The sequence below is a fragment of the Typopeltis vanoorti genome, chromosome 1 (assembly GCF_054136105.1).
Source record: "Typopeltis vanoorti isolate ZY-2024b chromosome 1, IOZ_Tvanoo_1.0, whole genome shotgun sequence".
Lineage (NCBI taxonomy): Eukaryota > Metazoa > Arthropoda > Arachnida > Uropygi > Thelyphonidae > Typopeltis > Typopeltis vanoorti.
Window position 1 is genome coordinate 128,367,926 of NC_143549.1, and position 12,831 is coordinate 128,380,756.

Consider the following 12,831-nt stretch of genomic DNA (forward strand, 5'->3'; position numbering starts at 1 on the left):
GGAGGATCTGTTAACATCCATCTTGGAGAACATAAAAAATACATTAGCTACCATTATTATGGCAAGTCAGGACTGACATACCACACTTTGGACACCCATGCAGACAAGAACTCAAATGTGTTATTTAGAAGTCATTACAGATCAGAAAGATTATTTTTAAAGTTAGCCATGGCTGTGAAGAATTCTCCTAACCTGAACAAGTATGGTTGCATTAATTTGACAAAATTTTGGGAGACTGTTATCTTAAGATCGACTCCTTCATAACTGTAATAATTCTTTTTTTACATTAGAAGGTGCTAAATTAGGACTTTAGATCATTTGTATCCATTACAGTTTGAATTGTTTCACTTATTCATTGTCACCTTTAAACTATAACATTCTGCTTTGGACTCTGAAGATGCAGGTTTGAAATCCAGCAAAATATAAGCCAGTTAATAAACATCTTGTTTATAAAATAGTTCGTTCAGTGTTAATACCATTAAAATAAGTTATGCATATCTTGGAAAAGATCTGTATGTAGGGAAAGACTTAAATCTGTTTAAGTGGTCATACCATTTTTGATTATCCCTGCTTATGCATTCATGAATATTAATTACTTATATATCGTCATCATCAAATTCCTGGCGTGTACCCTCAAGGGGTGTGCAGGATGTGATAGTACCACATGAAAAATTTACATCATTATTAACTTCCTATCTACAATTTTCCTCCAAATCAGTCTGTTACTTGTCAAGCTGCAACATTATCAGATCTTATATTTCTCTCATCTAAGGCACTTTGTACCGTATCAATCCACGTATATCTGGGTCGTTTTCCTGCCAACCTGGCAGAGAACACTTGTTTTGCCAAAATACAAAATGAGGGTACAACATAGTTAATATATATATATATATATATATATATATATATACAGGGTGTTCGGGATAAATTTGACAGTTTCGTAAGGAAAAAGAAAATCTTCTTTGTATCTATTAAATTTAATGAATTGACAAAAAAACATTACAGGCAGAGTTAATTACAATACTATCAACAAGATTTACTCAAAATAACCACCATTAGCATCGATCACAGCTTCAATTCTGCTTCGGAACCTCGAACAAGCTGATGCTACAGTCTCCCTGGCAAGGGCCGCAAAAACTGTTTTAATTTTATCCATTAACTGGGCTTTTGTATTACTGGAAGTGCGATTGGTGTCTTTTTCAACTGCGCCCCATACAAAATAATCCATGGGGTTAAGGTCTGGGGAGTTTGGAGGCCAAACATTTGGACTGGTGAAGTCGTAGAAATTTTCAGACAACCATTTTTGACTTTTCCCAGAGGTGTGGCAAGGGGCCGAATCCTGCTGCCATACATACGGCCTACCATTGGCTACCCTTGTTATCCAGGGCTTGACTACAGTTAGCAACTCCACGAACAAAGCCCGAATTCCAATGCCAGGGTTCTTCAACACCTGTTCCTGCAGATTTGCGAGGAATTCTGCTGTACGAACGCAATCAGATCGTCTGCTAGGGATCTTTCTTCTTGCTACATCCTCGTAGTCACCATTGCAAGTCTCTAGTTCATGCCTGATTGTTTTTACTGTATTCAGGGAGCATTGGGCAGCAGTCGTAATATCCTTATTTTGATGGCGGGCACGAATCATCATGATACAAGTTATTCTCTTCCATGATTCAGGTGGGTTCCAGCTATCCATCCTTTCTGACATCTTGTATATGAATGAAGAAGGGTCCAAACTTTTAAATGAAGAGAAGTGTGTGTTAATACATGTAACTTACGGAAAAATATAATTAATTATAAATATGTCAAATTTATCCCGAACACCCTGTATATATATATATATTATTTATTTAGTGTATGGCTCACACATGATAAGTTACATTACATTAATTCTTAATATATATGGACATAGTAATAAACATATGTACAATAATAAGACATAGTACAGTCATAAAAGAGACACTCAAGAATAGGCTACAACTGTATGTTTAGGTTGATTATTCAGTCAACTGCATTTGGTGTAGCATGGATGAAGTTTGACAGGTTTCCACTGAATGCACATTGTAATATGATTAATTGTCTGGTGGGGTGATCCACTGTTGCACTTGGGTGAGGCAATCCTGTCTCATTTGTAAAGGTGGTCTGCACATCTGCCATGATTGGTGCGGATTCAGTTAAGGGTAGACCAAGTTTTCCGAGGTAGGTCAAAACCCGAAAGCATCTGTATTGGATCCACTAATTCATGGAAGATTCCTGTTGAAGTGTTACACCAGGACTCTTTCCACTTCTCCTTCATGTTGAAACTTGCCTCTGCAAGATTTTTTGCTGTTAATATTGGAGGGTGCCTTGACTTTACCCTGTTTATTTCTAGGGATGGGATATCTTTGTGGATTGGAAGATTTTGGATTTCCATGATTTTGCTGTATCCATGTAGAAGAAAGTTGGATCTGTGGAGGTGGGATGTTGCTTACACTGGGAGCCAGTATGTTGCGGTTGATTTTACAGTTCCAGAAATAAGGCGCATACTGGTGTTAAGTTGAGCATCAACCAAATACACATGGTGCTGTTCAGCTATACGAGTGAGCAGTATTCAGCTTCAGAGTAAACGAGGCCAAGAGCAGTGCAGTGAAGCATTGTTGCTGAGACACCCCAAGTTGTTCCACATAATTTTTGCAGTATTGTTTCTTGTTTTTTTAGCTTGGATGCTGTGTTAATGAAATGTGGTTTAAAAGATAGAGTTCTATTCAGAGTGATGCCCATATATTTTGGGAATCTGTTGTAGTGTAGCAGTTTGTGGTTGAATTAGACCATAAGTTCTTTGTTAGCCTAGTTATTGTTCAGGTGGAAGCATGAAACTTCTGTTTTGCTAGGATTTGGGCGTAATCTCCATTTGCTGAAGTATTCACCTAGGACTGCAAGGTCATTTGTTAGCATATCTTCCATTGTAGTAAAATTGGTGTGTCTGGTGACTAGAGCAATGTCATCAGTGTAGCTAAACTTCTTGGAGGCTGTATTAGGCAAATCTGCGATATATAAGTTAAAAAGGAAGGGAGCCAGAACTGACCCTTGTGGTAATCCATTATCTAGTGTTCTTTGTTTACTTTTATTCTCGTCCATACACACTTGGAACAGGCGGTTGCTTAGCATGTTATCATTTAGTTTTCTATTGTTTTGCATGGGACTGCACGGAGCAACTTGCAGACTGCACCATGCCTCCAGACTGTATCATGAGCTGTGGTAAGATCTAGAAAAGCTACAGCTGTTTTCAGGCATTGTTGGTAGCCTGCCTTTATATGTGTGGTAAGTGACAGAACCTGATCATAGCTGCTTCATTTATGTCTGAATCTGGTCTGTTCCTAAGATAATAAAACAGTCTGGGACTTGTTTTATTATCTTAGGGGCAATTCTATTGAGGATGAGCCTTTCTAGGAGCTTATAGCAGTGCTAAGTAGGGCAATTGGTCGGTAGTTTCCTAGTTTGTTGTTGGTTTTTCTTGGTTTTAAGATGGAGATCATTTTTGTCCTCTTAAATTCTTTTGGAAGTCTACCAGTCTGGAGGATGTCAGAGAAAAAACAAGTCAACCACTGTCGAGCTTTTTGGCCTGTCTTCAACAGGAAATCAGGATGAATTCCATCGAAACATGGAACCTTGCCTGGTTTCATATCCATTAGAGCAGTGTTAATATCTTCAAGAGTGAAAAGTCACGAATATAAAGGGTCTGATGGCCTGTTATTTTTCAAATATGTAAGTTCTCTTTTTATTTGAAGAGTGTGTTGTTTGTCTTGATGGTATATCTTGATGTGTTGACAGTATGTGATGCATATTGGTTAGGAGGAATAGCTGATTATTCTCTGGCAGTCATGGTGCCACTACCTAGTTGTCTTTGAAGGCTCCATGCTTTTCTACTGGAGTGCCAAAAATTGCATCTTTCTACTGTCTCAGTTCATTTCTTCTGTCGGCTGGTGTCAAGGCTGTGAATGAGTTCATCTGCAATGTCAGGATCGCCACACTCTAGATATTCTTGATACAGTTTATTACTGTCATCATCCCATCCAGGGATATATTCCTTCCAGAAGCCTCTTGGTATGGTCTTCTTACCTACAGCTAATACATCTCCCATGAATCTCTTGTAATTGTTGCTTGTTGGAAGGATCCAACGGACATATTTGTCAAGATAGGCAGCAAATGTACCCCAGCTGGCTTTCTGGAAGTTCCGGTGGATGGATCTGACAAGGGGTACCTGCTTATCTACCTCTAATATAATTGGTCTATGTTGGCTTCGGGGAAAGTTGGAGAGAACTCTTCTTGATGTAGGTAACAGTTGTCCATTGTTGTCTTCAGTGACGAAGCAGAGATCGGGGTTGTACTCCCTGTTCCAAGCTGCTGACTTGAAGGAAGATCTATCTTTTGCATCGAAAATTAGGTGCATGTCGTGAATTTCTGTCCATTCACTCAAAGTCTCCACATTCATTGTTTGAAGCATATTTCCATAGCATGTTGTGGCTGTTAAAGTCACCTATATACATCGCAAGGTGGTTGCACTGGTAGAACTTGTGGAGGCCACAAGAGGGCAGGGTATTTATACACGTTGGTTGGTAATGGTTATGTTCCCTATCATAGTTGTTATCAGATGCACGCCGCCGACAATGCTAGTTGTAATGAGGTGGGAATCTTCTAGGGTACTACGTACATATGCGTGATGATAAGTGATTCCAATGATAATGTAACCAGGAATTTGGCCCTTGCAGTGGAGCTGATCCTTATCCTTACAGTGGATCTCTTGAACAAGAACAATGTCAACATTGTTGTCATATAAAATCTTTGAGAGGTATTCACATTTTGCTCTACATATACCCTCACAATGTTAATTTGGCAAATTCGGACAACAGATCCAATATTTCTAGTTATCTTGCCCTTAAGAGAGCTAATTTGTGTGTTTGAGTTCATGTGTGCTGTAACCAGGAGATCAAGAAGATAGTCTGGTTGCCAAGTCGCTCTAGCTCTTTAGCATTATCCAGGGTGCACCACGAGGAGGCAAGCTAGAATTGCACCCCAATATATATTATATATATTATTTATTGCTCTATGCATTTCATCTCCAGAGTCTAATATATTAATTCCCCTATAATTTGAATAGTTTGATTATCTCCTTGCCTATGTTTTTGGGGTTATGATGGGCTAGCGAGTATAACTAGGAAAAGCAACATATAGGCATAGGCCATAATGCAAAGAAAAATAACTTTACATCACTTTTACACATTTAATATATATTTAAAAATGATGCAGAATTTGAAGTTGAGTAAAAGAAAATTAGCTCATTTCCTATATTGAATATCAGAATACGTCATTCTTGTGAGTTCTGATATAAAGACCACATAATTCGAAGATAAAACTTTATGAGTTCTATACTTTTGTACCAGTTACATATACCTTTCTGTACACTTCTTCATGAGAGTGTTAGATATCATTTCGTAATGTTTTACGTTTCAAGGAAACAAAAAACTACAAAATTGTCTGAACCTTAAATGCTCTGACTGTGTACCAGTATCATAGTTTTGTTAATAGTAATCAAGTGATTACTATTAACTTTTCATAATAATAATTTTTTGAACTTTAATTTATTTAATTGCAGAAAATTATACACTTGTTCCTTTGAACTCTTAATAGCATAATCCTGTCGACTCTGCTGCAACCAAAACATGAGCTTGTAAGGAGCATATGTTATGTGATCAAAGATGATCAAATTTGAACCAGCTGGAATGAAGAATCTTTGTCTGGTTCCAGAACTCTGATTTAGTGGCCTGAAAAGCAAGGCTGGACTTGTTGGATTCCAAAATACAACATAGCCTTGATGTTTTTGGATTCTAATCAAAGCAGAGCATTCACTATGTCCAAAGTAGCAAAGGTGACATGAATAGCAGGTAGAAATTTGACCTTGAAACATATAAAAAACTACAAAATTGTCTGAACCTTAACTGCTCTGTGTACCAGTTTCATAGTTTTGGAAAGTGATTATTAACTGTTTAACTATTAACTTTTTATTAACTGTTCATAATAATAATTTTTGAACTTTAATTTATTTAATTGCAGAAAATTATACACTTGTTCCTTTGAACTCTTAATAGTATAATCCTGTTGACTCTGCTGCAACCAAAACATGAGCTTGTAAGCAGCATATGTTGTGACATGATTCATGTTTTGAATGTAGTTGACAATCTTTCTCCTTGGCAATGTCTATGTTACATTGAATGTAACATATTTGAGGGTTTTTTAAAATAAAATTCGATATTTTTTCTACATGTGTAAGCCACATAAGTATCTAGAAATGTCTAGTACACATGTTCCTTAAAACCTTAAAGATGCAATAACTCTTATGTCTAGCATATAAAAGAAAAATTTCTGAAATACTTTGACCACATGACATACAATAGCTTTCATCTCACTGTGCAAGATCTCAAGATATTTTCATCCTACTGTGCAAGATTTTAGATTTTTTTAAAATCACCTTCTTAACCTGATCATCTGTTCTCTTAAAAGAATCGAGGATTTATAAAATCTTCTGATATACCACATGTCAGAATGTCAACATAATCAACCGATGTATTTGTGTATATTTTGCTTACTGTTGCATTGTTATTTCATTTTTATTTTATACACCTTGCACTTGTTAAATAATTTATTGAATGGGAAAACTCATTTTACTTTTTTATGAAAGGCAGATTAAGAGTTTTAGTGCAGATAACTAGCAGGGGTGGGGGGTTAAATTTTTTTGTTTTTCATATACATTTCGGCTGTCTCTTTATAAAGCTGTATTAAATATAGTAAATTGCTTTTACTGTTTTCAAATTTAGGGCCAAAGAAGAAGAATGCAAAGTTGCTGAAGAACACTCTTCTGAACCAACAGAAAATGTGGATCCCTTACCAAATGAATTCTTGGATCAACCATTAAATTTGAGCAAAAGTAATATATTATTATTTTGTTTGAAATGTATAATATTTGATTTTGTACAAATGTGTCTTCATTTTTATTAGGATTTGTAGGATATTATGGTATCCCATGGAAGTTAAGACTTAATTTAGTTTTTAGATGATTATCTTCCAAATTATTCGATTATTTACCATTTCAAAATTGACCCCTTTGCAAAACTTTAGTTACCATTCTTCTGTTTAAATGATCTTACCACTGTAGAATTTCAACAAAATTTTAATAATGCTAATTGCCTTTCTAAATATAGGTGACTTGTTATAGCAAATTTATGTGATCATGAAATGATCAAATGGGTTGTGGCTAGCCATATGAAGACTTCTGTGAGGAAAGGATATATGTGGAAGCACAAGGCTCTAATTATGGCTCCTAAACTTGTCATAATTATTGCTCATCTCCTCATCCGAATGGGATGAGGAGTTGAGCAATAAATGATGCTTGGGAATTGACAAAGAAATACACACACACACACACACACACACACACACACACACACACACACACACACACACACACACACACACACACACACACACAGCATCTGTGTGTGAGTGTGAATGTATTCAGTATGTGAAGGTCAAAAAGTTGAATAAGGTAGGTTCAGAATGGATGAACGAGTGGATTAAGCATGAAATCTGGAAGAATGCACTTTTGGAGGCAGCACAAGATGAATAATGGCAATATTCAGTTGCCTGCAGGCCAGGTGAGTGACTAATCTGGTAGGTCCAATAAAAGTGCAGTACAAGTAGAAATTAGCAAATCAGTCCAAGTAAAACCCTCATGAGATTTTTTGATATGTGGCAAGTAGAAGGAATAATGATTAACCTCATCCTACCATAATCATTCTTCCTTCTATTTCCCATATATCTGATGAAAGTGATAGATTGGTGACTGAGAGACATAGTTGAGTTGTTCAGTAAGCAGTTCATCAGGGTGTTTCATCCTCAGTGTGAAATCAGAAGCTCAAGTATAGAGAATGAAATGAGAAAAACTTAATGGTGAGCGAGTAAGAAGTATAGGAGGAGTTAAGTAAGCTAGATGTCAATAAGGCAGTAGGACTTGACATATCAACACATCTTAAGGAAATGTTTAAAGGAGTTAGCATCAGCCTTGCTCTACCTATTTAATAAGAGTCTTGCAACAGCACAACTCCCAGAGGAGTGGAAGAAAGGCAAAATTGTTCTGCTTTGCAAAGGTGGTGGTGATAAGGCTAAGGCAACAATTATAGGCCAATTCTGGAGTTAAGGTATTGGAAAGATTGGTGAGATATAGGATACAGAAGTGGATCGATAGTGGTATTCTTTGTGTTTGTCAACATGGGTTTATTAAAGGGAGGTCGTGTTTTACAAACTTGATTATTACTATAACAAAACGATGGATGTATTGGATAAGGGAGATGCATAAACAATGGTATATTTAGATTTTTTTGCAAAGCCTTTTGATAGATTGCCACACCACATGTTGGTCACTAAACTGAAGCAGATAGGATTGGATGACTAGTGAGTTAAATAAGTGAATTGCTAGCAGATAGGTATCAGCAAGCTGTGTATTGGGGGGGGAGGCACTATCTCGAAAGAGGAAAGTCGAAGTGGTGTACTGCAAGGGTCAGTTTTGGGACCATTGTTATTTAATTTATATAATAATGATATTGGGATAGCTTTAATGCAACTGGTGATATGCAACTGTTTTCAGATGAAAACTGGGGAGAATGATGAGGAATCAAGCATAAGTTGTGACCTTACAGGAGGACTTGAATAGATTGTACGAGTGAGCAAGAGTATGGAAGTGTCAATTCACTGTTGCCAAATGTAAGTTTCTGAAATTTGGTAGGCAACAACAGGATGTAAAGTACATACTTTACAGGGAAATTTTGGAGGAAGTTGAGAAGATAAGAAACCTTGCAGTGGTGGGGGACAAGGATCTGAAGTTCAGAGGTTACATTGCACAAGTTGTTCAGGCATCACATCAGATTATAGCAATGATGCAGAGGAACTTGTAGAAATAAAGAGGTTTTGATTCCATTGTATAAGTCCTTGATCAGGCCTTGTATGGATTATTGTGCGCATATTTCATCCCCTGGTTTTCATGGTGATGAGGATATATTAAAAAGGATCCAGAGAAAACTGACTAAAGTCATAACTGGTCTTTGGGATGTGGAATATTAGAAGACTGTGTGAATGCAGTTTGCAAACCCTTGTGAATAGAAGGAAGAGAAGGAATACAGTCGAGACATTTAAGTTGGTAAAGAGTTGTTACCGGGTTAATGTGGAATAAATCTTTTGTAGAATGGGGGGGAAAGATCTAGAAGAAGGGAACATACCTAGAAGTTGTATAAGGAGGGTGTGAGCAGGAGCCATAAGAAGTAGGTTCTTTGCATGGAGAGTGGTTTGTCAGTGGAATGTTCTGCTGACATTGTAGTGAATGCAGATGCATTGAATGAATTTAAAGCATGGTTTCGTGGGCTTTGTGTGTACCATTGTTTGCCACCTACAAATGAGTGTTCTGACTGCAAGGAGGTCTGGTGTTAATAATTTATAGGAATCACAGGAACAGTTGTTATAGCAGATAGATTGTGATAGTGAAGAGTCTTTAAAATGGCACTGTGCCTATGGGACTTTGTTCAGGACATGTTTTGTTTGTTTGTTTGTTATGGTGAGAGTTAATTGTACAGTGAATGTTTGCTGCAGTAAATTCATTAAGGCCAGAGAAAAAGTTTATTGCAGTGCAAAGTGTGCTCTAGAGTTAAAAAAAATAAATCTTCACCCCTCTGAACTGATTCTTAGAAAAATATTGAGAAACTACTGGCATTTGTACAGGATAACTAATTTTTTTTTTCTCTTCTACATTAAGCTTTCAGAATGGGATCATGGTTTCCTTCTGCCCTGCCCTACCCTTCCTTCACTTCCCTTTCACACTTGCTTACCTATTTCATACTTAACTTTGCTATGTAACTTTTGCATTGATTGAAATGATTTTAATTCACATTATAAATCTACTTCAACACAAGTGTTGTTCAAAATTTTGTTAGAGTTACAGGAACGACAGAGAAAAATGGCAAGGGGGATTCAAAATAATTCGCGATAAATTTATCATGCTCCAGCGTGAAAAATTCACTATAATGACAACTTGATAATATAATGCTTATTATTGCTTTAAGCAACAAGAAGGGTCTTGATTTGGCATTGAAAATTATTAAAAGAAAGGATAATAAATATCCATTACTGTTTTATTGCTAAGTAGGCAAAGTTTGATATGTCAGTCTTCTACTGACAAGTGATAATCATAGTAGAATGATGTATAAAATTTGACGAGAAACAAAGTAAAAAAAATTAATTATTGGCTTTATGGTTCATTCATCCATTGAACCAGAAAGGATGATCTGCAAATCATTTAGGAGACAACACATAAAAATAAAAAAAAATTAAAAAAAAGGAACAGAATAAAACACTGTTGTTAATGAATTAAGAAAGAAAGAAAACTAAATTTTAGAAGTGAAGATAGAGAAGAATTTTAAGTTTTTAAAAAAGTTGTAATTTAAATTGTCTATTTCTGAAATTCTTTATAATGAACTAAATATCTGTGATTTGTCTTCTGACAAAGAAAAATAACGAAACCTTTAAAAGAAATTAGACTTGATTCTGTATTCCAACTTGTGAAAAGTTACCATTGAAGAAAATGACCTGATGGATAATCCTATCCTATAAATAATTAGTGATGGCATGACTGATTATAAAATTATCATGCCAACAATTTTATAATTGAAGCCATCAGTCATGAATAGAAGACAGAATGTGGTGGTAGAATTACTATGATAAAACACTTGTTATACATTAGTCAGCTTCCTAAATAGTGGTTTCAATTGGAGGGAAGGGACACAAGTATGGAACAACATTCATTGATCTGATATCTGTGAAAAGATTTCTGTGGAGATATTGGAAAAAGAAAAGTGAGTTGTATGTATTAATTCTTTATCCATAAAATAAGAACTGTAGCATTATTTTTAGATGAAATCATCACACAAATCAGTTCCTTTTGCCTGTAAAAAGAAATGTCTTAGCAAGTTTGATATATGTAACAGAAAAGTTTCAGAGGAATCTAGTTTGTTTTTTAATATGTATCAACTTCACAATGAGGGTTGCTACAAAATATCGTCAGTGCCTTGTGTGTGGGCTAGTTTAAGAAAGCAAGAAAGGAACCTGATTTATTTTTTAACAACTGCAGGTTGCAATCCTTAGGAGAAATTAGTGAGATAAAGACTGTTACAAAGGATAGAGGTTGTTGATAGTTTTTTTGGCTATAACCATTTTTTTTTAAATGGTTACAGCCAAAATACTATCAACAAAATTCTGTACAAGAATTTTGTTGATAGTAAAATCCCAGTCATCACTTAAAAACAAAAATAAACTAGACTGCAATAAAACTGTAACCATTCCATATATTAAAGGGATATCCGATAAAATAAACAGAATACTACAGAAATACAACCTTAAAGTCACTTTTAAACCTCCTGCAAAGTTAAAGAACTTAACTCATCCAAGGATCCACTCTCTCCGCTGGCTCATCCTTGAGTATACCGTATTCATTATACCTGTAATTTGCCCTATAGGGGAAACAGGATGCACAATTCTTATTAGAAGAAAGGAACATAAATGAAATGAGTCATTAAATATAATAACTATAGTCAAGTTGGCCTTTCTGATCATGCTCTAAACACTTTACATAGAATTGACTGGAAAAGCACCTATTGTTTACATCACAATAAAACATGGTATCAATGTAAATTTAAGGATGCCTGTGAGATTCTTATCAACTACCCTAATCTTAACAATAATGATGGTCTAAAAATCCCAAGAATATGGAAGGCACGTGTTCTACTCACTTAACCTTTCTCCCTAAGAGTTGATTATAAATAGGACCATAGGTAATCCAGGATCTTAAATCTAATATAACAATTGTCATGTTAAATTAAGACATCATTTTTACTGTAATAAAACTATCTATATGAAAGAATGTTTCTCTGATGTTGTCTTAAATAGAATATAACTTTGATGTAGTTATTTTATTTTATTTCTTTATTTTAATTTTATTTTCACTACAGATCATGCCAGTAGAATAACTGTTGATCAAATCATTGTCTCTTTAGCATACTGTGTGATATGTAATTTAGCTTGTCTCTGTATCTATCTCTCTATCTATATATATATATATGTATATATATATATATATGTGTGTGTGTGTGTGTGTTAAAGATGCCAAGCTATTTTAAACCTGGTTTTACTCCATTTCCCAAGTAAGCAAAGAGACAAATAAGTCAAGTTTGCACCTGCACATAGTGCAAGTCTAGGTGACCTGCAAAGTAGTGCAAGTCTAGGCAACTCGTGGTAAAGTTGGAATAAGCTCTGATCACTATTCTTAATATTTACCCTTAATGCAAAGCCCATCTCCTTGAGGAGATGTATGATGCTATGCATTAAAGGCAAGGGGCCACTACCCAGACTGGTTTCGACCTTTATTGAGGTCTCATCAGTGGGAGCCAGGCTTAGAAATACCAAGGTTAAGTAATAGAGAGCTTATAAGTATTTTCTTCTGCCTTTACCATGAGTTGCCTAGACTTGCACTACTTTGCGAGTTACCTAGACTTGCACTATGTGCAGGTGCAAACTTGACTTATTTGTCTGTTTGCTTACTTGGGAAATGGAGTAAAACCAGGTTTAAAATAGCTCGGCATCTTTAACATATATTATACCCAAGGTAAAAAACTTTCTACATATGTATGTATACTCCAGATGACCTTAATATGAAGGTCAAAACATCGGGAAATTAAAATAGTTATTTATAACACAGTTGTA

At 35.6% G+C, this 12,831-nt stretch overlaps 1 protein-coding gene across 2 annotated transcripts in view; it reads left to right on the forward strand.

Annotated features, from left to right (window-relative positions):
* DCTN4-p62 (dynactin subunit 4) overlaps positions 1-12,831 on the forward strand; it is a 159,260-nt gene that overhangs the window by 80,099 nt on the left and 66,330 nt on the right. For both annotated transcript variants that reach the window (XM_090399205.1, XM_090399212.1), the window contains one exon: positions 6,849-6,958. In XM_090399205.1, the coding sequence (XP_090255331.1) occupies positions 6,849-6,958 (110 nt within the window). The remainder of the gene's footprint in view (positions 1-6,848; positions 6,959-12,831) is intronic.